The sequence below is a fragment of the Mytilus californianus genome, unplaced genomic scaffold (genome assembly GCF_021869535.1).
Source record: "Mytilus californianus isolate M0D057914Y unplaced genomic scaffold, xbMytCali1.0.p SCAF_2, whole genome shotgun sequence".
NCBI classification, from domain to species: domain Eukaryota; kingdom Metazoa; phylum Mollusca; class Bivalvia; order Mytilida; family Mytilidae; genus Mytilus; species Mytilus californianus.
Window position 1 is genome coordinate 102133565 of NW_026262668.1, and position 26242 is coordinate 102159806.

Below are 26242 nucleotides of genomic sequence, written 5' to 3' on the forward strand. Positions count from 1 at the left end.
TTAATAATATCCCCATATCTGTGTAGTAACTCTAGTTCCCGACAAATGCTTCTGATTTGGCTCTCTGTTTCCGATTTAGCGATATAAAAGTTAATGGCAAGTCAAGATGTTCATGTTTCCATGGCAATTTGGCCTGGTACTGTTCGTTTTCAAATCATTTAAATCTGTTTTCAATTCTTTTCTCCTCCATATGATGACTTGATGATGTTCAAAAGGACGGGAGAAATTGATGAAGTCCTGTTATCGCTAACTGGTCCTTACAATAAAAAGCCAATTTTGGAGCTAACTGCTGTGAGTCAATCACCTCGTATCACCTTATCCTATACTATCTTACAGTAAAAGTCTGCTCCTATCAGCAACGAAATTTCAAACTGTTCATGTGAAGTCAGTAGATACGCAAATTTAAGTCTTCTCAAATACGGCAGATTTCTCACGTTACGTGTCATGTTGGTCTGCATAGGAACGTATATGGTTGGAACAATCAATGCGTGAATTGGTATATTCTCTCCAGAATCGGTCTGTATATCAATGGTTGCAGATTCAAGTTGACGTACATTGTTACTCACATCTCCAAATGTAGCAAGTTGAACTGTTTCTTTTCCTGTGACGTTAACATTCACTTTCCTGGCTAAACTCTCAGTCATGAAAGAACGATGAGCACCCTCGTGAAATAAAATGTTTGTTTCTGCGTAAATGTGTTCAAAATGTACTGGTGCTATTGCGGTTTTCAACAAAACATTCAAGTGTAGTTTAACATTTCCATTAACGCTATCATGTAGGTATGAATTATCTTATGGGGCTGTCCAAAACTCTTTTTGAGTAAATTGATGGCTGTGGTGTAATTTGCATTTGTCAGTGCGAAACGTTCAATTGTTTGGGCGACGTGACAATGTAGTTGGGCCTTCTGGTAACTAAATGTCTGTATCTCGGTCAAATTACTGTTGTAATGGATAGTTGATTCATACGAATCCTAAACGGTTTGCCATTGTAAAATGTCCCCATCAAAGTGCGGTAAATCTAGTTTCGATAATCTGTGGTTTTGACTGCTATTTGATACCGAAGAAAAGCCTTGGTTGTACAAATTACTTGTAGACTGCAAGTCACGATGGATATTTAGCATGGAGCGGAAATCATCAAAATGTGTTTGTTGTATATTTATTCCATTTCCATTGCTGTGTATGACATTGCCATTGGTAAGAAATGAACTCGTCGGGTAAGTTGGCGTAAAACTGTTTGCATTTGGATCTAAAGACGTTGATGCGACTCTTACATTTTGAGACAGGGTGAGACAGTTTTTTCGAATTTTCCGAAGCTTGGACTCTTGATTAAACATATACTCATCTCATCTCATCCTCCGCTACATCCTCCTCCGACGTTGAATCCAGTATCTTTTCATTTAATTCCACGATAGTCCTCTGTTTCTGTTTAATGGCATCCGCTATCAGTTTCATTTCGTCTTTGTCTAAGTCCGAATTCTTTTCAATGTCCTCGAATTTCTTTAGTAACCGTGTCACTTGTCATCTGTGTCCTGCCCGTACTGCTTTCAACTTCGAATCCATTATTTCCAACAGTCCCGGCACCAAAATGCAGTGGCGACAGGAGACATGTAAAATATACAGTCGTTCAGGTTTACCATTTGATAACATCATATTTCGACTTCTGCTCAAGCCGACGTCATTGGCGTACCAACGTCGACAAACGAAAGTACAATAAAAGAAGAACGTAGTTTGCGCTATTTTCATGACACTCGGGAAAGCAGTCAAATTCTGCGTACTCTACGAAATAATGGAACCTTCATTGATCTCATGTGGTTCGTAAAATCTTGTAAAGCCCCTTGATCCGGCATCTTTACATTCACAGTTATCTTGTTATTATCTTACTCTTTTTGCTGGGATAGGGTCACTTTGGAAGTGATTAAAAGAGAGGCGAAAGATACCAAAGAGACATTTAAACTCACAAGTCGAAAACAAACTGTCAATGCCATGGCAAAAAACAAAGCACGACGAAAAAAAAACAAGTACACAAAGCGATGTGTCAATCCGTCTTTCTCAATCGTCAACAAGTCTACATTCAGTTCTCTTTTCGCAGTGTCTCATATCATCAGTGGGTAGATTCTTTTCTTTTCTAAACCATTCATGTTGATGAATATATTTGGATTGTTTTTCTCAAACTTGGTAATGTTCTTGAGATCACTGGGAAATCAATCCTTTCAACGTTAACTCATCTCCCATCGCTGGTACTTGTTCACTCGGTCGTGACTTTTAAGGTCTACCATTCGTGGTGTATTGATGCCAAAACATTGCTCGTCCCGGTTCTTCACATCCATGATCGCTTTATTGTCTGCCAGACAATTATGAAAGACCTAGTATTGAGATCCGGCAATGGATCTATATTTGCCGATACCAAATTTTATACTAATCACCTCTTTCAGTGCCTCGTCACTTTTATCCTATGTTCAACTTGCAAATTTCTCTCCAAAGCTATTATACATGGTTTTCAACATATCTTCAAAGTTGGTCGCCTTTGTGAATACTTTGTCCAGCAATGCATAATTACTAAGCTTCTTCTTCTTCCTTCTTATCACCAACCATCTTTTCAATCATACAATGTAAAATCACATAATCCATCTAGACTGTGAGTTTAATTGTCCTTGAGGCAAATAACCCATCCAAGGTTTTTTCCTAGGGTTTCCTACTTCTCTTACGATTGTTCCTTGTTTCTTCTTGTTTCTCCACAACACTTTTTAACAAAGCAGTCTTTTTCATTCCTCTAACACCCTTGATTCTCTTTTTCCGGGTCCACCTTTAAAGTTCCCTGTATGTCTTTTCCTTACCTTTCCTTTTTGTCCGTTTTGTTTGAATCAGTTCAATTATATGAGCTTTTTCTAATCTTTTCATTTTTTCAAGCAGTTGATTCTTTGCAATAACTGTTTTACTATTTCAACATCCAACATCCTTCTTTTTGTTAATGCCATTTCGGTATTGTATATCGTTTTATCATCCTTCTAAACAATTGTTTTTATCATTTCAAAGTTTATTTAATAATTCTTTTATACCTACCCCGATACTAGTTACTTATCAACAAGGAGGGAAAATAAGCCTATTATGATTTAGGGTTTATTTGTAAACCGTTACTTTTAACAACCAATTCATTTTCTTTTTTTCTAGTATAGTGAAAGCCCAGACTGTATTAATTTTCAGTTCTTCTATTCCTAAGAATTAAAAATTTACTCTGTCAGAATTTTACATCCAATTCTGTAATTTCTGTGTTTTTAAATATCACATTTTCAGTTTTTTGATTCGTTTTCATTCAGATCAACTGTGTAAATACAATCTCCCTCACTTTCCATTTTATTTTTCAATGCCATGTCTTTATTGTATTTCTCTTTTTTATCATTCTCATGCCAGGTCAATTGTTCTGTCAAACTAGACTATTATTTGTAAAGGTTAAGGGTTAATGTTTCGGGTTTATATTTTAAAACCTAGTGCTATGTTTTTGTGCAGCCACACTGTCAATCATATAGTACTGGCCTTATGTTTTCTGGAACAAAATACCCAGGGGGAAAAACCCTCGATAAATCTCACCACAGATCCAATATCGAGGTCTGATAATACTTAACTCCTTCCTATGGTCTAAATCTAATTCGAAAAAGATCCCAACTGCAGTACTTTTATCCTGACTATAGCATATGACAGATAGACTATAAGGTTTTACCGACCAAAAGGCCAAGATGTGCTTACTAACAGAAGATCCACATCATAGGCTACAAATCGGGATTAATGACCCCTTACCATCACTTAATTAAAAAGATTCTTACGACAATATTTTGATCCGCACATGATGCAAATTAAAGATGTCAGACCACCAATTCAAAATCCCCATTTATTCAACCAATTTTTCCATTTTCGCAGCTTTCGAAATATTTTACCTTAAGATTAACTTCATGGAAACCAGTTATATCTTGAATTGTACATGTATCACCTTTCTACATGCTAATTTTCAACCCATGTTCAACTCATCCAACAGCGCCTGCATACGGAGTATATATCTCCAAGTTGATACGATATTCCAGGGCTTGTATTTCTTGTCATGATTTCCTTGATAGAGGGTTGCTGCTCACAAGGAAACTTCTAAACCAAGAGTTCCAAGTGGTGAAGTTGAAATCATCCCTTCATAAATTTTACGGACGCCATCACGTGTTGGTTGACTGTTATGGAATATCCGATTCACAGATGATAACCGATAACGGATATGTTCCGATTGTCGTAACTACAACCCCGTTCCCCCTTTTCCCGAATATGACCTACCGAATTAGACTTATTACTGGGTTCCAACATGAGCAACACGACGGGTGCCACATATGGAGCAGTATCTGCTTACCCTTCCGGAACTCCTGAGATCACCCCCAGTTTTTGGTGGGGTTCGTGTTGGTTAGTCTTTAGTTTTCTATGTTGTGTTTTGTGTACTGTTGTTTTCTGTTTGTCTTTTTCTTTTTTAGCCATGGCGTTGTCAGCTTATTTTGACTTATGAGTTTGAATGTCCCTTTCACCTCTCTTTGACGTCTTGTAGTAAAATGCCAACGTTTCGAAGGTAACTACTACTGTCAATAACCCCTAGTTTTCTGGAAGTCTTGAATATGTATACTATGGAGCGCATTAATCCTCAATTTTTAATGCAAACTTATGGACAAGTAAATTTTGGCTCAATATATATTTTTCTTACATCAACAGTTGTATTTCTGCAAATTTTTTAGTCAGTTTAAGTAAACAATGATATCAAAAGCACTATTTTTAGTCAAGAAATAGGCTACTTTTACGTTCTAGATTGGAGTGAGTGAATTTTAGGTCTGACACCTAAAGGCAATGACTTCAGGTTTCCTAGACTAAAATGTCCCGGTATGAGGACTCACGCAAGGACTAACTTTTATGTTGAATATGAGGGTCTGATATAACAGACCCCTAAGCTACTCTAAATATAACTCCATACGTCAATGCTTTTATCCCCACTAGTAACAAAATAAAACCAGTGACCTACGGTTTCTTGATTCAAATTGCACATTTTAACACAACTCTTGGAAGGTCTACAACACATTTCTGACGTTACTGACCACTGTGGGTTGATATGAATTATCATTGATAATTATGGTCATAATCATAAATTAACAAAACTTTAAACTTTTATAAAAAAGGATTTTCTACCTCAGTAATAGGCTACCTTATAAATAAGCTGTATTTGCAAAACCTTTCGGAATTGTTTGGTCCTCATTGCTCTTCAACTTTGTACTTTAATTTACCATTTTAAACTTTTTAATTTTGAGCGTCACTAACGAGTCTTTTGTAGACGAAACGCGGGTCTGGCGTACAAAATTTTAATCATTGTATCTATGATAAGTTTCTTTTCACAGCCTGAATTAATATTTAATCTGTGAAAAGATTCCTACGTCGATAATTTTATTTGCACTAGGCGCATATGAAAGACAGAGGCCAAATATTTATTGGACTAAAAGGCCCAGGCGAGACAACTCAAGGAAGGTCTACAGCATTAGTTCCAAATCGTGGTATGAAATACCTGACCCCATACCTACCCTAATTTAAGGCCAAAGGCTTCCTTGACGAAAAATCCCTGGTGGTACAACCAACGGAAAGTCTACTACATAGGTCAATGTCTGACATAAATAATCCCCTTAACCACTCTAAATTTACCTCGTAAAAGTAGGTCAAAGTCCTTAATGGTCGGGTTGCAATTTTTTTACTAAATGTTGCTGAAAAATAAATGATTTCCAATGTCTTGAAAAATGAGAGAAAAATCCCCAAACAATTCAATAATAGCTTCAATATATGTACAAATGTCCTGCAAAGTTTCAGGAGTTTAGCTTGAAAACTGTAGAACGAGGTAATTACAAAAAACTTGTACCCTCTTTCAATTTGCTGGAAAATACTAAGTTCCCAAGTCTGGAAAAAATGAGCCGGCTGGCCAATCTAAGACATTCTCCGCGTTTCCCATGGTATCAGAGATAGAGGTAGGCATTGCCTTTAAAATGGTCAATAGCACTTCTGCCCTAGACCCGTACGAATTTGTCACCATAGGGTGAGGAGTACCTGGTGTGTCACATATTCCAAATAACTATTGCAACTGGCCAAACTTAGACATTCTTCACGTTGGCAATGGTAGCAGAGGTAGAATTAGACATTGCCCTAAAATCGTCTTTAGCACGTATGATCTCGTCCCGTACCAGTTTGTCAGCATAGGGCTGTGGGTACCTAATATGTCACATGGTTAAAAATAACTATTTTCAGTATGCCAAACTAAGAGATTCACCACGTTGGCCATGATACCAAAGGAAGTGGAAGAGGTATAGGTAGACATTGCCTCTAAAATGCCCTTAAGCACTTATTCCCTAGACCCATACGAGTTTGTCATCATCAGGTAAAAGGGAGGTACAAGGAATGTCACATAGTCTAACTTAAGTATTGCAAGAAGGCCAAACTAAAAGATTCTCCACGTTGGCCATTGTATCATTCAATACAGTTTTATCTAAAATTCAATACTACAAGAGGCAAAGGGTGACATTGCTTCTTAGATGGTCTATAGCACTTATGCCCTAGACCCGTACAAGCTTGTCAGCATAGGGTTGGGGTACCTAGTATGTCACATAGTCCGACTTGTCTATGACCGGCTGGCCAAACTAAGATATTCTCTAAGTTGGTAACGATACCAGTAGTAGAAGAAGACATTGCCTCAAAAAAGGCTCATAGCACTGTTGCCTTATACCCGTACACTTTTATATGGTGAAAAAGAGGGGTACCTGCTATATAACACATAGTCCATCTTGACTATCGAAGGCCGACCAAACTAAGAAATTCTCCAAGTTGTCCTTTGTACCAGAGGTACAGGTAGACATTGCCTCTAAAATGGTCCTTCGCACTTATGTCTTAGACCCGTATGAGTTTGTCAGCAAACTAGAGTGAGCCAGCTGGCAAAAATAAAAGATTCTCCACTTTGGCCATGGTACTGGAGGTAGAGTCATACATTGCCTCTAATATGGCCAATAGCACTTATGCCCTAGACCCGAACGATTTTGTCAGCATATGGTTATGAGGGGGATACTGGTTTGTCACGTAGTCAAACTTAACTATTTCGGGCTGGCCAAGACACGTTGGCAATAGAACCAGACGTAGAAGTAGAAATTGCCTATATTGGCTTTAAGCACTTATGCCCCTAAATAATAACCCATACGAGCCTGTCAGCATAAGGAGAGGGATGGGGGTGAATTAGGGTACCATGTATGTCACATATTCCGAGTAAACTATTGCCGGGTGGCCAAACTAAGAGATTCAATTCGTTGGCCAAGATATCAGAGGAAGAAGAAGACAGTGCCTCTTAAATGGCTCATAGCACTGAAGCACTATAACCGTACAATTTGCAAGCATATCGTGAAAAGGGGAGGGGGTGGGGTGGTGGTGGTTACCATCCATATATCACATAGACCAACTTAACTATTGCCGGCTGACCAAAAGAAGAAATTCTCCACGTTGGCCATGGTACTAGAGATATAGGTAGACATTGCTTCTAAAATGGTTCTGAGCACTGATGCCCTAAACCTGTATGAGTTTGTCAGCATCGGATGGGGCGAACTTGTTATATCTCATAGTCCGATTTAACTATTGACGGATACCCAATCTAAATGATACTCCACGTTGGCCATGGTACCATACAATACTTTATTCTCTAAAATCAATACTACCAGAGGTAGATGGTGACATTGCCTCAAAAATGGTCTATAACACTTATGCCCTTGATCCGTGCGAGTTTGTAAGCATCGGGTGGGGGAACTTGGTATGTAACATAGTCCGACTTAGCTATTGCCGGATGGCCAAACTAAAAGATTTTACATGTTGGCCATGATACAAAATGTGGAGGCATTGCCTCTAAAATGGCCTTTAGCACTTATGCCCTCGACCTAAACGAGCTTGGCAGCATTTGGTGAACAGGGGGAGGCGTTGTTCCTAGTATATCACATAGTGTGACTTAACTATTGCCTGCTAGCCAAACTAAGGGATTATCCACGTTAGCCATTGTACCAAAGGAAGAGGTAGATATAGTCTCTAAAATGGCTATTAGCACTTACCCCCTAGACCCGTATAAATTTGTTAGAATAGGGTTTGGGGTTCTTGCATTTCACATATTCCGACTTAACTATTAACGGCTGGGCAAACTAAGAGATTCTCCACAGTGGCCATGATACAAGAGGTAGAATAAGATATTGCCTCTAAAATGGCCCTGAGCACTTATGCCCTTGACCCATACGAGCTTGTCAGCATGGGGTGAAGGGTGAGGGGGTGTACCTGGTATGTTAACTTGCGAACTTGTTATATCTCATAGTAAGATTTAACTATTGCCGCCTGACCAAACAGATATTCTCCAAGTTAGCCATGGTACCATAGGTAGTGGCAGATATTACTTCTTTAATGGCTTGTTGCACTCATGTCCTAGACCTGTTCGAGTTTGTCAGCATAGAGTAACTAGAGGCTCTCAAGAGCCTGTGTCGCTCATTTGATTCTACTTTGGTTTTGGAAATCATGTTAAAATAGATTAAAATCATAACAGATACCCTAATAATGAGTGAGGCCAAATTTGGTTTAATATTGGCCCTGTAAGCTAATAAAAAATCCTTTTGGCCATCTTGAACAGTAAATCAGCAACAAAGTAGCAACACTTCATCAGCACCTCATAAGAAACATATATGCCATGTTTGGTTTCATTCCATTCAGTGCACCTCTAGAAGAAGCATTTGTATGTATTTCCAATATGGTTTTATGTTAAAAGAAGTCCCCCCGCTGGCACCCATCATGGATGAAGGATCAGCTTCAAAGTAACAACACTTAGTCAGCACCTCATAAGGAACATTCATGCCATGATTGGTTTCAATCCATTCAGTAGTTCTCTAAAAGAAGACATTTGTATGTATTGTCCGTAGGGTCCTTTGTTAAACTAAGTCCCCCGCAGGCGGCCATCTTGGATGATGAATCGGCTTCAAAGTAACAACACTTGGTCAGCACCTCATAAGGAACATTCATGCTATGTTTGGTTTCATTCCATACAGTGGTTCTCTAAAAGAAGACATTTGTATGTATTTCCCTTAGGGTCCTATGTTAAAGGAAGTCCCCCCGCGGGCAGCCATCTTGGATGATGGATCGGCTCCAAAGTAACAACACTTGGTCAGCATCGCATAAGGAACATTCATGCCATGTTTGGTTTCATTCCATTCAGTGGTTCTCTAAAAGAAGACATTTGTATGTATTTCCCATAGGGTCCTATGTTAAAATAAGTACCCCGATGGCGGCCATCTTAGATGATGGATCGGCTTCAAAGTAACAACACTTGGTCAGCACCTCATAAGGAACATTCATGCCATGTTTGGTTTCATTCCATTCAGTGGTTCTCTAAAAGAAGACATTTGTATGTATTTCCCATAGGGTCCTATGTTAAACTAAGTCCCCCGCAGGCGGCCATCTTGGATTCTGGATCCGCTTCAAAGTAACAACACTTGGTCAGCACCTCATAAGAAACATTTATGCCATGTTTGATTTCATTCCATTCAGTGCACCTCTAGAAGAAGCATTTGTATGTATTTCTCATAGGGTCCTATGTTAAAGGAAGTCCCCCGCTGGCGGCCATCTTGGATGATGGATCGGCTTCAAAGTAACAACACTTAGTCATCACTTCATAAGGAACATTCATGTCATGTTTGGTTTCATTCCATTCAGTGGTTCTCTAGAAGAAGTTCAAAATGTAAAAAGTTAACGACGACGACGGACGACGACGGACGACGCCGGACGACGGACGACGGACGCCAAGTGATGAGAAAAGCTCACTTGGCCCTTCGGGCCAGGTGAGCTAAAAAGGGGAGAACCTGGAATATTACATAGTCCAATTTAACTATCAAACTAAGATTGTTCACGTCAACCATGATACCAGAGGTGGAGGTATACATTGCCTCTAAAGGGGCTCATAGCATTGATGCTGTAGACCCGTTCGCGTGCGAGTTTTCAGCATAGGGTTTGGGGTACCTGGTATGTCTCATTGTCGAACTTTACTATTATCTGTTGGCCAAACTAAGAGATCACAATGTTTGCCATGATACCAGAAGAAGACATTGCCTCTAAAGTCGCTCAGAGCACTATTTCTTATGCCCTAGACCCGTGCGAGCTTGTCAGCATTTTGGGATTGGGGTGGTGGGTGGGAAGGGGGGTCGTTGTATCCTGGTTTATTACATAGATATAGGAAGATGTGGTATGAGTGCCAATGAGACCACTCTCCATCAAAGTAACAATTTATAAAAGTAAATTATTATTGGTCAAGGTACGGCCTTCAACACAGAGCATTGGCTCACACCGATCGCGAACAGCAAGCTATAAAGGGCCCCAAAAATTACTAGTGTAAACCCATTCAAACGGGAAAACCAACGGTCTAGTCTATATAAAAACGAGAAACGAGAAACACGTATGAACTACATAAACAGACGACAACTACTGTACATCAGATTCCTAGTTCACTTAACAATTGCCGGCTTGCCAAACTAAGAAATTCTCCACGTTAGCCATGGTACCACAGGTATAGATACGCATTGCATCTTAAATGGCTCTGAGCACTTATGCCCTAGACAATTATAAGTTTGTCAGCATATTTCAGTGAGCCGGCTGCCCAAACTTAAAGGTTATCAACTTTGGGCCATGATACCAGAAGTAGAGACAGACATTACCTCTAAAATAGCACTTAACAATTATGCCCTAGATCTGTAGGCAGATTGTCAGCATAAGGTTAAATGGGGCATACCTGGTATGTCACATAGTCTAACTTCACTACTGTCGGCTGGCCAAACCTATATACTATTCGCGTTGGCCATGAAACAAGAGGTAGAAGAAGAAATTGCCTCTAGATTGGCCATTATGACTTATGCCCTTGACCCGTAAGACCTTTTCAGCATTGGGTAAAGGGTGGGTCGGGGGTACCTGGTATGTCATACTCTCACTTAACTATTGCCGGCAAGCCCAACTTATTGTGTCAGCATAGGGCGAGGGAGTCGGGGTACCGAGTATGTCACATAGTCCGACTTAACTATTGCCGGCTGGCCACACTATAAGATTCACCACGTTGGCCATGATACAAGAGGAAGAAGAATACATTGCCTATTACATGGCTCTGAGCGCTTATGCCCTTGACCCATACGAGCTTGTCAATATTGGCCGAAGGGTGGGTTGTACCTGGAACGTCACATAGATTGACTTTACTATTTCCGCCTGAACAAACTAAGATATTCTCCATATTGGCCATGATACAAGAGGTAGTGGTAGATATTGCCTCTGAAATGAATCATAGTACTAATGTCGTAGACTCGTACGAGTTCGTCAGCATGGGATAAAAAGGGGGCACCTAATATGTAACATAGTCCAATTTAACTATTACCGGCAGGTCAAACTAAAAGATTATTCACGTTAACCATGATACCAGTAGTAGAGGTATGAATGGCCTCAAAAATGGTCTATAGCACTTATGGCCTAGAGCCGTACGAGTTTTCAGCATAGCGTTAGGGGGACCTGGTATGTCTTATTGTCCAACTTAAATATTGCCGGCTGATCAAACTAAGACATTCTTCACGTTGGTCATGGTACCAGAGGTAGAGCTAGATATTGCCTCTGAAATGCATCATAGTACTTATGTCGTAGACTCGTACGAGTTCGTCATCATTGGATAAAAAGGGGCACCTAATATGTAACATAGTCCAATTTAACTATTACCGGCTGGTCAAACTAAAAGATTATTCACGTTGACCATGATATCAGAAGTAGATGTATGCATTGCCTCTAAAATGGCCTATAGCACTGATGGCCTAGAGCCGTACGAGTTTTCAGTATTGGGTTAGGGGGACCTCTCATTGTCCAACTTTAAAATGGCCCATAGCACGTATGCTTTAGACCCGTACGTATTTGTAAGCATGTGTGGTGGCGGGGGTGGGGGGCGGGGTTGTATCCTGCTATGTCACATAGTCCAACTTCACTACTGTCGGCTGGCCAAACCTAGATATTATTCACGTTGGCCATGATACAAGAATTAGAAGAAGACATTGCCTCTAAAATGGCCCTTATGACTTATGCCATTGACCCTTAAGACCTTGTCAGCATTGAACGAAGGATGGGTGGGGGTACCTGGTATGTCATACTCTCACTTAACTATTCTGGCAAGTCAAACACTAATTGTGTCAGCATAGGGCGAGGGAGTCGGGTACCGGGTATGTCACATAGTTCGACTTAACTATTGCTGGCTGGCCACACTAAGAGATTCACCACGTTGGCCATGAAACAAGAAGAAGATGAAGACATTGCCTCTAACATGGCTCTGAGCACTTATGTCCTTGACCCATACGAGCTTGTCACTATTAAACGAAGGGTGTGTTGCTTGAGACCCGTACGAGTTTGTTAGCATGTGTGGTGGGGGGTCTTTATATCCTAATATGTCACATAGTCCAACTTCACTTCTTTTGGCTAGCCAAACCTAGATATTATTCACGTTGGTACCAGTTGTTGCCTCTAAAGTGGCTCATAGAACCTATGCCCTAAATCCGTACCAGTTTGTCAGCATAGGGTAGGGGTACCTGGTCTGATCTTTTAGTCTGAGCTGTTAAATATGGTCGAAAACGATTGTTTATAATAGGAGTACTGTATAATTATGAAAGTGATTTAAAACCAGTAAAAATTGTCACGTCGGCATGTAAGAGAATTTAATAACAACCATTTTGTAATTCTATATGGAACGTGTTTTTACCGAGAAGCATCTGTAGATTGTTTTTATGGTTCAGCCTAATGTTTTTTATATAAAAGGCTTTTCATTGATGTTTCAATTAGCATTTTATATAATTTACCGAATAAATATTTGTAATTATCGGTTCTCCGTAAGCGTTCCCCTTTTATAACTGATTAAGTAAACGCAGACCTCGAAGAAGACACCCATAGTGTTCAGATTTTATTGTTATTTCTAGCAATATCAAATATAAACAGCAAACATGATTTTATCCTAATAAACGATACTTCCTTACAACGCTTTATCGAACCCAGGTCATCTCATGAATATTATCGCAGGCTCATGAATATTATTGCAGATTGGATAGAAATTTGCCGACTGTTATCGCCGGCTAGCTTCACAATAGTCATTTTTTGGGCCGGCAAAGCCGCGCGAAAATTTATTTTCGATTTCGTACTCAATAATTCTTTATTGTGGATAGAATATTCATTTCATCCTGTTTTCGACAAGATAGGTTATGTTTAGTTCTCACTTTGTCTATGACAGCTTATTCATTTTATTGTTTTTATTCAGTTCTAACTAGCTAAAATTCATCAACCGAATTAAAATAAATAATAGTCCCGTTCTTCTGGCATCATTTGTGGATAAATGCTGATTGTGTTTCCGAAGCTGTTAATAAGTTATTCGAACTTCATGAGTATTCACAATGAGTCTCATGAAATAGGCATAAAATGAAACTGAAATTAGCTCAATTATATATAATTTCTGTAACTGTTTGTTACATGATCATTAATATTTAATGAATAAATGCTTGACACCTTATGATACAAGTATTTGTAGTTTTACGCATCAAAGAAGACTTAATATTTTAATTATTCTAAAGTAGTAAGTTTTAAAGGGAGGTAAGTCATATTTTTTAAAGATTTTTAACAAAAATTGTTTTCCACATTTCCATGCTTTTGAGGGTTACAATTTAAACTGTTTGAAAAAAAATACTGCTTAACATTGTGTTTTAAAAAAGTATTTCCTTATTTCTCCACTCTTGCAGTGTACTATATATTTTTTTTTATCTATGTCTCACCTTTTCAACGCGTGCAGTGCGGTGTGCTGATAAAATATACAAATGTCTTTTAATTCTTGATCAAGAAATGAAAATGTAAAAGTCAGTTGCGGAATCAGATAAGCCGTGGAGGGCGTACGCCACCCTCCTCTTCCAACGGAAAAATATCTTCTTATTCTTGCATAAAATCATCCGACAATTTTTTGTATCCCTCCATTCGGCGGTATATATATATATATATATCGTTTTTGGTAATTACTCCCCCCCCCCCCTCCCTTTTCCCCCTTCAAAATTCTTGGATCCACCCCTAAAACGCATTCATAGTGTCTTCGATTGTTAAACTAAAAAAGCGTTATATATATTTAGAAAATAATTGAGTCTTATGCAACTTTTGGGTTTATAGACATATCTGAAAACTGGCTGCTAGCAGAGTGGCTGCTAGCGAGTGGCTGCTAGCTTGAGCCTAGCTCATAGGTGACCACATTACCGTCTTTTTAACTTGCATAATATAGTAGACACTTATTACACAATTCAATAAACAATTGTTGACTTCAATAGTATATATAGAAATGATGAATTTAATCATTGACCTATACCTTTGCTTTATAATACTTTACATTATTCTGCAATTTATGTCACAAAGATGAATAAATACGGATAAAAGAGGCATTAGCTGTCAAATTCATGTTCACCGATTTGACCCAAATTCTCATACTTGCTAACCGTATATTCAAATTACAAAAAGTCCATAAGAAACAATTAAAAGTGCATGGACTCGTTAAAATGTGTCAGCATTTTGTGCGTGTTTTAGACTAGACGCCGTCTAATTATCCATCAAAATGTAAGGTGACCTTCGAAGACTGTCGACAGTCATATAAACCCATATAAACATATATATATATATAAATATGAATACACAGCCGTATAATGAGGTTTTTTCTAGGTCTGTTTGATTTCATTTTTAAAGATTAAAAATATATGTATATCATCATCTTACCTGTAGAAGAATAATTTTTGTGGGACGAATCAGTCGACGAAATGGTTACTCCTGGTGTCTCCCTTTTTCACTTTTCAATGTTAACATTTTTGTTCTTTTTAATAAATGAACCACATGCTAAACACATTCAACTCGGCCACTAAAGGTCAAATTAAAGGTTGCATGAGTACGGATTCCAATAAGTTGAGTTATTGACTTGCAAGCCAATAATACATCAGCGATGTTTGAGCATATTTTGACGAAAATGAACCAAACTGACTACTAATAGCGAAATATAATATATATATTCCGCTTTTATAAATGCTTGAAACAAAACAAAAAATCATATTTTATTTTGTGTGTCTAATTCGTAGCTAATGTCCCTTTAATAAGGTGTTTTGTTTTGCAAAGAAAAGTAAAAAAAAAAATTAAATCTTTATAAATAAACAAATCAAAGTGCAGGGTTAGTCTCTTTTGCTTTAAATTCAGTGCTGTCATTGTCATAATCAATCAATAATTTAGGTGACAATTATTTGTGATTAAAGCAAATTTTGCTTTGAAAATTCTCTTTTTTTCAACAACAAACAAATTTTCGAACGACTTTTGGTTCATTCTACATTGCATAAAATCCATTTCCTGTATTCAAATATACAAATACCTTACACTGTTGAAACAAAAAAAATGGGGGGAAACACACATAGATATAATTATTACGTTTTCCCCAGGTCAGAGTATGCAATTTACTTATTGATTCAACACTGTTACAGTATAAGGTGTGTATATTTGAACTTACTCCTCTAGGTAAGAGACTGTTTAAAGAAATGACATCTATCCAGGAGCAATAGAAAGCTATCAAAGTCCACTTTAACCTCTATTTAACATTGAGTTTAAAAGAAATACATAGTTCCCTATGCAAAATGATTAGCGCATACAATATCAAAAAAATATAAATGCATGATAATTACATAAAGGCTTTCATTGGTAGTAGATATGGAAATATAGAAACAGTAATTTTGCTTCTTTTAGAGTAAGAAATACATTTCGCCTAAATTTTCAAAATTTCTGTTTCTAATTTGTTTTTATCGATCAAATCAAATCCATTCAATTCAAATTTTAGATTAAAAGCTAGAGCCTTAGTTTGAATTGGAAATTGTTCAGATCATTAAGAGCTACAATAAAGTCTTGTGGGCAAAACTTTCAGATTTGGTTCTCTTAAAATACCCAAATTTGCACATTATCGCATATTTTTGCTTATTTATTGAAAACTAAAGGCCCCAGGTTTGCTTGAACATTTTTTTTATTTTATGATATACACAAGGTCAGTAACTCGACAAATCAAAAATATGGTCTTCGTTTTCTCGTTGTATTTTGTTTATGTATAATTAAATTGAGAATGGAAATGGGGAATGTGTCAAAGAGACAACAACCCGACCAAAGAGCAGAAAACAACTGAAGACCACCAATGTGTCTTCAATACAGCGAGAAAATCCCGCACCCGGAGGAGTGCTTCAGCTGGCCCTAAACAAACATTTATACTAGTTCAGTGATAATGGACGTCATACTAAACTCCGAAATATATCAAAGAAACTTAAATTAAAAATCACACAAGACTAGCAAAGGCCAAAGGCTCCTGAATTGGGACAGGCGCAAAAAATGCGGCGAGGTTAAACGATGTTTTGTGAGTTCTCAACCCTCCCCCATACCTTAGCCAATGTAGAAAAAAAAACAAACACACAGCAATACGCACAGTAAAACACAGTTCAAAAGAAGTCCGAGTCCGATGTCAGAATAGGTAACAAAAGAAACTAAACAAAATGACAATGATACATAAACTAACAAAGGAATACTAGCAGTTACTGACATGCCAGCTCCAGACCTCAATTAAATTGTCTAGATCCACATCTTAAAATTTTCAAAGGTATATTCCATTTTCTTTAAAACGAGCCATAAACCGACATTTTACATGTAATAATAAAAAAAGTTATGCAATGAAACATCTCATAATTTGAACCTATTTATTGAGGTCGGATAACTATCGGTCAGCGCCGGCTAACACCACTGGGGGATTAATCGAACATTCTTCATTTCGCGCGCTTCTGATAGATGCCAAACCTTGAAAGACATTAAACAGTCTTATTTTTTTTGCGCTGGCAGTTTGATCCGCTTGCTTGATATGTCAATTTCTGTTTACATTGATTGATTTTTGCTTAACGTTCAGTCGCAAATATTTCATGCATAATCAGGACGAAAAGAAGAAAGCGACAGACCAGGGAAGCCGATCGAACTGCCGGTGCAAAAATGTAATGTCGTTTAAGTTTTGTATCAATCTGTAGCTGACGCGAAAATGCGTAGAACTGTCGATTTTCAATATATGTCCCAGACACGCTTGAAATAGTATATATATCTGTAATATACACGAGGTCGGACAACTATCGGGGAGCGTTTGCTAACCCACTGGAGGATCAATCGACAGTTACAGTAACTCCTAACAACAAAACCATTATATTTATATTTTCCTGTGTACATTTTTTTTTATTACAATAACGCCAATTTGTCCCAGGAAAGAGTTGTCTTATTAATTCTCTTACTACATCTCATTTATTACGACCTCGTGTATATTAAAGATATATATACTAGTTCAAGCGGGTCTAAGACATTTAAAACTTAATGTTAAATAAAGGTTAAAATGGACTTTGTTAGCTTTCTTTTGCCCCTGTATAGATGGCATTTCTGCAAACCGGGAACCTTAATCTGTTACCTGGACGACTAAGATAATTTTAAACAGGAAATATTTTGGAATAATAATAATAATAAAAAGGCTCTAGCTTTTCAAAATATTGTCAAAATTATAAAAAATTGAGAAAAATTGCAAATAAAGGGCCATAGCTCTGAAACGAATTGTCCGATCAACCTGAACTTAAATTTCGGCAGAGGCAGATCATAATGTACTGATCAATTTTACTCTCTCTGCTAGATTTTGATATCTGTATAAGTTTTTGAGTTATTTGCAAAAAGGTGTCATAACCCCACCTTAACTATATAATGATATCGAGATAACGACATAATTGTATCGAGAAAACGATATAATTATATCGAGATAACGAAATAAATATATGGAGATAACGATATAATTATATCGAGATAACGAAATAAATATATGGAGATAACGATATAATTATATCGATATAACTATATAAATATCGAGATAACGATATAAATATATCGAGATAACGATTTAATTATATCGAAATAACGATATATATATTAAGATAACGATATAATATTATTTTTTGTAGGTCCCCTATGGGCTTCCGTAAAAGCCCTTGTTTTTAATCCCCACTGTTAAATATTTGTATAGCACCTTTTTTTTTGTTTGTTACTTTAATCAAAATTATATTTGCGCACACCCAAAAGTGACAGAATAGTCAACATCATGACGGTGGTCACTAACCGGTAGAAGTAGAAGTATATATTGTCACATAAAATATAGCATGTGACATGTGATTACTTGGCAAGACCATAATTTACCGTCACTGTTCAGCAACACGTTCATCCTATTTTCAAAGGATCATTTAGATGTTTATACCCATTTGCATCCCCAAAAATCAAGTGTTGACATAAATATAAATCAACAAATGAGGCCTTTATTATAAATATGAAACATTATCATCCTTACGACAGACAAAGCATAGCTGATCTGAAAGGTACACTATCTACTTGCCACTATAAATCATGTACTGTGTTACAACCCTAGATAAAGCCGACGAGGAAAGGCATTACTCGACTAACGAAAGCTATAGTTTGATAGCCTAGTGGTCTAGTGGTTTAAGGCGGTGTTGCCACGATGTCACAGAAGCAGGTGTTCGAATCCCGCTGAGGGAAGAACAAACTTTTGCTAGATCTAACATTGTTTGGCTAAATTTGAGACGAAGTATATTTGAATTATGGTGGTAGCCCTGTATAACCACGAAATAGAACGTTTGTCGTATAGTTGTCACGTGTTTTAAGACGTTTATTATAACATTTGATGTGACGGCATGGTAGGTAGACAAAAAATAGCTGATCTGAAAGGTACACCATCTATTTGCTACTAAACATCATGTACTGTGTTACAACCCTAGATAAAATCGACAAGGAAAGGCATTACTCGAATAACTAAAGCTATAATTTATACCCTAGTTGGTCGAGTAGTCAAGGGCGCTGGACACAGTGCAGAAGGTGGTTGCCACGATGTCACAGAAGCAGGGATTCCAATTCCGCTGAAGAGAGAACAAAAATTTGTAGATCTAACATTGTGATAAATTTGAGATGAATAATTTATAAAATATATGTTAGCCCTGCTGGAGAACGTCTGTCGTAAAGTTGTTACATGTTACAGGAAAATATTAAACCAAGAGTTCCAAGTGGTGAATTTGAAATCGTCCCTTCGTTAATTCTACGGACACAATCACGAGTTTGTTGACCGTTATGGAATATCCGTCTCACAGATGACAACGGCTATGTTCCAATTGTCGTAACTACAATCCCGTCCCCATTTTCCCCGAATGTGACCTAGACTTATCAGCGGGTTTGTCACGGGAGGCCACATGTTGAGCAGGATCTTGTTGCTCAGTCTTTTGTTTTCTATGTTGTGTTTTGTGTACTATTGTTTGTTTGTCTTTTTCTTTTTAGCCATGGCGTTGTCAGTTTAATCTCGACTTGTGAGTTTGAATGTCCCTTTGGTATCCTTCGCCTCTCTTTTAGGCGTAACGTGAGGGTACCCAAATTGCACCTATTTTGACAGTTTTTTCACCTACGTTTATTTATGATCTAGACAAAAGTTTCCATTCTGTGTTTATTTTGTAGATGTATCATTATTTACTATATGGTTCCACCAATTTAATTTTGAATCCACATTGAATCATAGAAAAATGGGTTTGAACAGAACTCCAATCGATCAATGATTCTGTAATGAGGAGTACCCAAATTGCATCCATGCTTAAATTAACATCCTTAAAAGTCGAACAACAGATATTTTCTTTTATTTCTTTAAATATTTAGAACAATTTGACATTAGTCCATGCTTACTATTCATTTTTTAAGAAATGAATGCTTGTAACATATTTTTTTTGCTAATTTTTAAAAGATGACTTTTTGTGGACGTCGCCATCGACGTTTCCGTACATTTTACTTTTTCCAGTGAACACTTCATCTGTTTATATATACTGTGAAATTTGTGTGTATATTTAAATATATTTACCTATGTTGAAAGACATGCATAGTGTCAAATCATAAAAATACAAATTGTTTAGTCTCTAGGAAAACTTGTAAGATTTCCTCTGCTATTTTTGCTAAATAGGTGCAATTTGGGTACTCGGTGCAATTTGGGTACCGTGACGTTATATAATTGCTTCGTCGTGCATGTGATTGCTATGACCTAGCCGATTTCAAATACAGTAATATTTTCCAACTTTCACAACAAGTATAAGTATAAAAATAAGATAATTATATGCAATAAAAAGGTCCTCCCCATTTAATTCTCGCAAAATATAATAAAATGTGTCCAACTTTATTTTATTTGAATGATTTTTTCAAAGTTAAGTTCTTGTGATTAATGAAGGTAATTTTATGAGCACCAGCAAGAATTATAAAAACCCATACAAAAATGATGAAACTGTAAGTTGCACTGTTAATGGAAAAAGATTGACTTTTCATGCTTTTTGAGAAAAACAACAAATAATACTATATATATTGATATATATACGAACCTTTGATTATAAAAGGACAAATTGATGATTGTGTAAGGTACTAGTATTTGTTATTTTCAACAAATTCAAATTGATCTGGCTATCCATTACTGGTGTACATATAATAAATCATCGTCTTACATATACATAATTTAGAACATTGCTTTACATAACTGATACTCAGATTGAGTCAACTATGCATAGATGCCAGGTGATTTTAACAGGCCTCGACTTAGGTCATTCTTAAAAGAATTGCCCCTCACTATGTAAGTTTTCCCACAAGTCTTTTCCATAGTATAGGCCTAAACTTTTCGTCTTAAAGACTTTTTTCGCTTCAGTAATATTTCTTTTCATTTTAGGTCCATATGTTGCCAGATTTTGTATGGACCTTGCTATTCAGAAAGCCAAAACAGCTGGTATAGGTTTTGTTTCCTGTAGAGGTGAGTTATTGCATTGTACACAAATAACATACAAGTATATGAAAACTCTCTAAAGTTAACATCTGACTACCTTTTAATATAGAACAGTAAATATAATCTATTCATCAACCTTCACGCAATCTGGCAAAACCGTCAACACTGACTTTTTCTTCTAGGATCAAACCATTTCGGAATAGCAGGGTGGTATAGCTTACGTGCAATGGAGCAAGGTTTTCTGGTAAGTAACTGGACTAGTGATAAAGCGAATAAAGTATCAGCTCTAACGGATATTATTGACTTCGGCCATTTGTATAGCGTCTGACAACTTCATTGAAACTCCAACATATTTCGCACCCCTAGAATTAATATTACAGCTAGGCAAAGTACGAAACACATGTGTCAAGTTACGGTGAATCATAATGATTTGTCAAAGGCTGTACTGACACATAACTATGGCAAAGTGGTTATTTGAATGAAATACAAAAATAAGGTAAAAAAAAAATGAAATAATGATTTGTGGTATTTTTTTCGGATGGAATTTTGATCAACAAATAGTTCACTACTTTGTTGTCACAATTTTATCGCCTTCATTTTTTGTCAGATCCTCTTCAAATTTGTTCTATTTTCATTGTTATCCTTCATCCGAATAAATCACAAAATTTACACAACAAAGCAACCTTGTCTATATAAATTGGACTTTTGCGTAATAGTTGACAGCTGATAAAACGGCTATTCATTGAATTGTATCAATAGGTGTGGACACTTTCCCATATATATTTTTTAACCCCAGAGAGTGAAAATATGAATCCTGGACTATAAAAGAATCAAAACAATACAATAACATGATTTTCGAACAATTTTACAAATATTAATAAAAAAAAACAACATTCTAAGCAGTATCACGCATTGCAGTTGAAGACAACTTTGATAACAATTGCAAGTAATTCAATTTGTATACTATTTGAAGATTATTAAAGTATAAGCTTTTATATATAAAAATAAGAAGATGTGGTATGATTGCCAATGAGACAACTCTCCACCAGAGACCAAATGACATATATAGGCCACCGTACGGCCTTTTTGTTTATTTCTTTTTAAAATCAATTTTTGGTTTCAAATTATCTTTCCTATTCTTTGGGATAAATTCTCGTTGTTTGCCATAATAAGAAGGTATGATAAGTCCAATTTATCATTGTCAACATGTTTTTGACATCAAAATGACGGCAATACAATAGACGTATTTGCACAATTTCTTTTTGCCATTTCTTAAAAAATTGTTATCAGATCCTCAAAAAACATTCATTAATCTTTAAATCTATAAATGTTTGTCACAATGTTAATTAAAGGTTGAATTAGGTATAGGAATGTGGTCGTCCCTGTCTTCTCACATCCGACTATACATATACCCCCATGCTAAAGAGGGGCGTCCGTTAGGCTGTTTGGGATATATATAAACACATTCGCGTCCGGTTGGAATTGGAAGGAAATGCCTGTACCAAGTCAGGAATATGACAGTTGTTTTACATTCGTTTGATGTGTTTAAGCTTTTGATTTTGCCACCACGTCTGGTCAGAATGAGGACGTTAAACTGTTTCATCGTGTTGAATATGCATGAAATATTTGTCATTAAACGCTATAAGCAAGCAAGAATCAAACAATCTTATAAGGCTATTGCATTTGAGATACTCTTTTACCGTGCTCTATATCGTTATATTCTTGTCTAAAACAAAGGCCGTAACTTTCTTTATCATGTACCTCGGTTTATGTTTTTTTTTTCTTTTTTTCTTTTTATTATTTAATCATTGATAAAGGTTATTATTTTACTTTTATAATTTTTGGTTGTTAAAATATATACTTTCGTTTTGGGATTAGTTTTAAATTATTTATCTATATTTTAATAGTAACTTGTATTGTTTAGGGCATGGCATTCTGTAATACTTCTCCTATGATGGTTCCTACAAGAGGGACAACGGTAAGTAGAAGTTAACACAACATGATTTGTATTTTCTTGTATTTTTAAGTAGCAGTACATTTTAGCATTGATACCTGATCTATTACGTACTAATTGATGTACTCATAAGTGAGTAATGAAAGAAAGCACACAGGATGCTTTTTAGACACCAGCCAAAGATCAAATCAACGAGCCAGCTTTACATGTGTGTAATTGAAATGTTGCATGATAATAACTGGTGTACCAATTACTGTCTTTTATTATTTTATGTTGTTGGGTTCTTGGCAATGGCGGTTTACCCGCATCTTCTTATTTACATACTACATGCGAATTATTCCAAACTATACAAAACAGGTTGATAATTAAAAGCCTTTACTTGTATTATCTGTGTTCAGTTACTGAAACGATCAAATTTTGAAAGAAATACAACTTTGTTTCGTCAAGTGAGTTATGCATATATATATACATCTATTTACATATTTACAGAGAACTTTGGGAACAAATCCGTTAAGTCTTGCAGCGCCGGCAAATAATGGTGATAGTTTTGTCTTGGATATGGCAACCACTGCAGTAGCATTGGGAAAGGTATATAATGTTCAACTTGTTAAGCCCTTTTACGTATGACTGGTTTTCTCTATTGAGTAGTCTTTTTTTCTTTTTATGCATAAATTTCAAAATTCATTCGTAATAGACCAAATCCCAGCAAACACTTGTTTTGTACAGGAGAGAATGTTTTTGTTTAATAATCTATTACACACAACCCATTTGTCAATAACATATACAAAGATTTGCTCATAATGCCGTATGAAAATAATGTGTGTTTTATCACAGGCAGAATTACAAGACAGAAAAGGAGAACCGTTACCAGGTGGTTGGACTGTTGACCAGAGTGGTCATGTAAGTTACCTAGTATACTGACTGCACAATTGTATTTTTGTTTCACATAACACGACAACATGTTACAGTATACTGTACTACGAAAGCTGACAGTATCAAAGGAAAAACGTTCTGAAATCAGTGTTTTCAACATTTAGATTTAGATTTGATGTTTTATTAATGCCAAGTATATCCAGACTACTGCATAAAGAAGATTAAATTTGTGACTAAATCTTACAAGAGGGCTTTCTGACAGGATTTATTGAAATAATAATTTCACAAGTAGTCCAAACAGCCTGCACCCTGAAGAAGACCGGGACTCTACGGTGCTTTAAAACTAAATAAATCACTATTTTCAGTATGTGTTTAGGCATAATTACAAGATAAACATTTAAATTAAAATCTGAAACTAAAACAGTATTTATTGTTTGGTAAAAAGCTGATTGAAGAATTGATTAGGAATGGTATGTTTTATTCTTTTACAAGGAAACACGTGACTTTAAGAATCTCCATGGTTTAATGCCTCTTGGTGGAAAGGAAGAAAGTAGTGAGTTATTGTTACTTGTAATTCTAATTTTACACTCTACCTGGGAAAAAGTTTATAACAGGCTACATAAAATAGAATTACTGTATCAAGTACATTACATTAACAACATTTTACAACACAATTGTACTACAAAGAATACTAAGTAACTTAAAATAACATTTTACAACACAATGGAACTACAAAGAATACTAAGTAACTTAAAATAACATTTTACAACACAATGGAACTACAAAGAATACTAAGTAACTTAAAATAACATTTTACAACACAATGGAACTACAAAGAATACTAAGTAACTTAAAATAACATTTTACAACACAATGGAACTACAAAGAATACTAAGTAACTTAAAATAACATTTTACAACACAATGGAACTACAAAGAATACTAAGTAACTTAAAATAACATTTTACAACACAATGGAACTACAAAGAATACTAAGTAACTTAAAATAACATTTTACAACACAATAGAACTACAAAGAATACTAAGTAACTTAAAATAACATTTTACAACACAATGGAACTACAAAGAATACTAAGTAACTTAAAATAACATTTTACAACACAATGGAACTACAAAGAATACTAAGTAACTTAAAATAACATTTTACAACACAATGGAACTATACAAAGAATACTAAGTAACTTAAAATAACATTTTACAACACAATGGAATTACATAGAATACTTATGTAACTTAAAATAACATTTTACATCACAATGGAACTACATAGAATACTTAATTCACTTAAAATAACATTTTACAACACAATGGAACTACATAGAATACTTAAGTAACTTAAAATAACATTTTACAACACAATGGAACTACATAGAATACTTAAGTAACTTAAAATAACATTTTACAACACAATGGAACTATACAGAATACTTAAGTAACTTAAAATACTGATTAATTGTACCTTTCATTAAACTAAAGAAAAATCATGGATATATCACAAAGAGGTCTTAATTTGTTTTGGAACTATGATACCCCAAAACTGTTTATAAACAAACCTAAAGCCATCGAAAATCAGTTTGATATGAGGAAGGTCCAACTTCTTTTTTTATATTTTTGAATAGTTAATGACTGAGCTTTGTATTTTTCATTCCTATTAGTCAAATAAAGTGGCCAACTGGTTTTTAGTCTTAAATAGAAATATATAAGATCTTAGAAGAAAACAGTTACCAGTACCAGTTGACACCAAAAATGTGCTCTTTGGCGTTATTCTTGGCAAAATTTGTTTAGTATAACGAAATGTGTGTTGACTCTTTCAAGAGACTTTTTCTAAAATGCGGAAAAAAGATTTCTCAATATTACCCATGATCTGTAAGTTGTTATATAAAAGATTGGATTATAGTGTTTGATATCCTTTCGTTTATCATCCGCCAGATCATTGATAATATAAATATTTTATGTAAGGTGGATACAAGGGCTATGGTCTCGCTATGATGGTAGAAACATTTTGTGGTATTTTAAGTGGTGGTGCATTTGGACCATTTGTACGACAGTGGAAAGCATTTGAAAGACCTGCAAACTTAGTGAGTTTATTACTTTTCGTAACTATATTTGTGTTTTTTTACGGTTTTCATGCAAAAAACAATAATACATTTTTTTTATTCTCTAAGTATGAGTAGGTGCATTTTTAAATATCTTTTTGGTTTAATTAACCACCTCGAATCATCATAACCAAAATACAGGTCGAAGACAATGTAATTGCGACAGGTTTAAGTATGTATTCCAGCTTACATTCCATCTGTAAAGCATGGAAACGGAACATATCATTATTTAGAAAAAATAAATAAAAACGGTGAAACCCAGGAATACCTTCGTGACTTATTGCCATTGACTGTCATGCAAGTCAACAATTATAATTTACGTAATT

General features: G+C 35.9%; 2 protein-coding genes across 2 annotated transcripts in view; both read left to right on the forward strand.

Annotated features, from left to right (window-relative positions):
- Positions 1-26242, forward strand: part of LOC127730622 (kinesin-like protein KIF3B) — a 274564-nt gene that overhangs the window by 153766 nt on the left and 94556 nt on the right. The window lies entirely within an intron of this gene.
- The window catches only part of LOC127730623 (uncharacterized oxidoreductase YjmC-like), a 49913-nt gene that overhangs the window by 15358 nt on the left and 8313 nt on the right, over positions 1-26242 (forward strand). The window contains exons 4-10 of the mRNA XM_052239117.1: positions 20920-21000; positions 21156-21217; positions 22898-22951; positions 23417-23515; positions 23762-23827; positions 24293-24353; positions 25780-25898. Coding sequence (XP_052095077.1) covers positions 20920-21000; positions 21156-21217; positions 22898-22951; positions 23417-23515; positions 23762-23827; positions 24293-24353; positions 25780-25898 — 542 coding nt within the window. The remainder of the gene's footprint in view (positions 1-20919; positions 21001-21155; positions 21218-22897; positions 22952-23416; positions 23516-23761; positions 23828-24292; positions 24354-25779; positions 25899-26242) is intronic.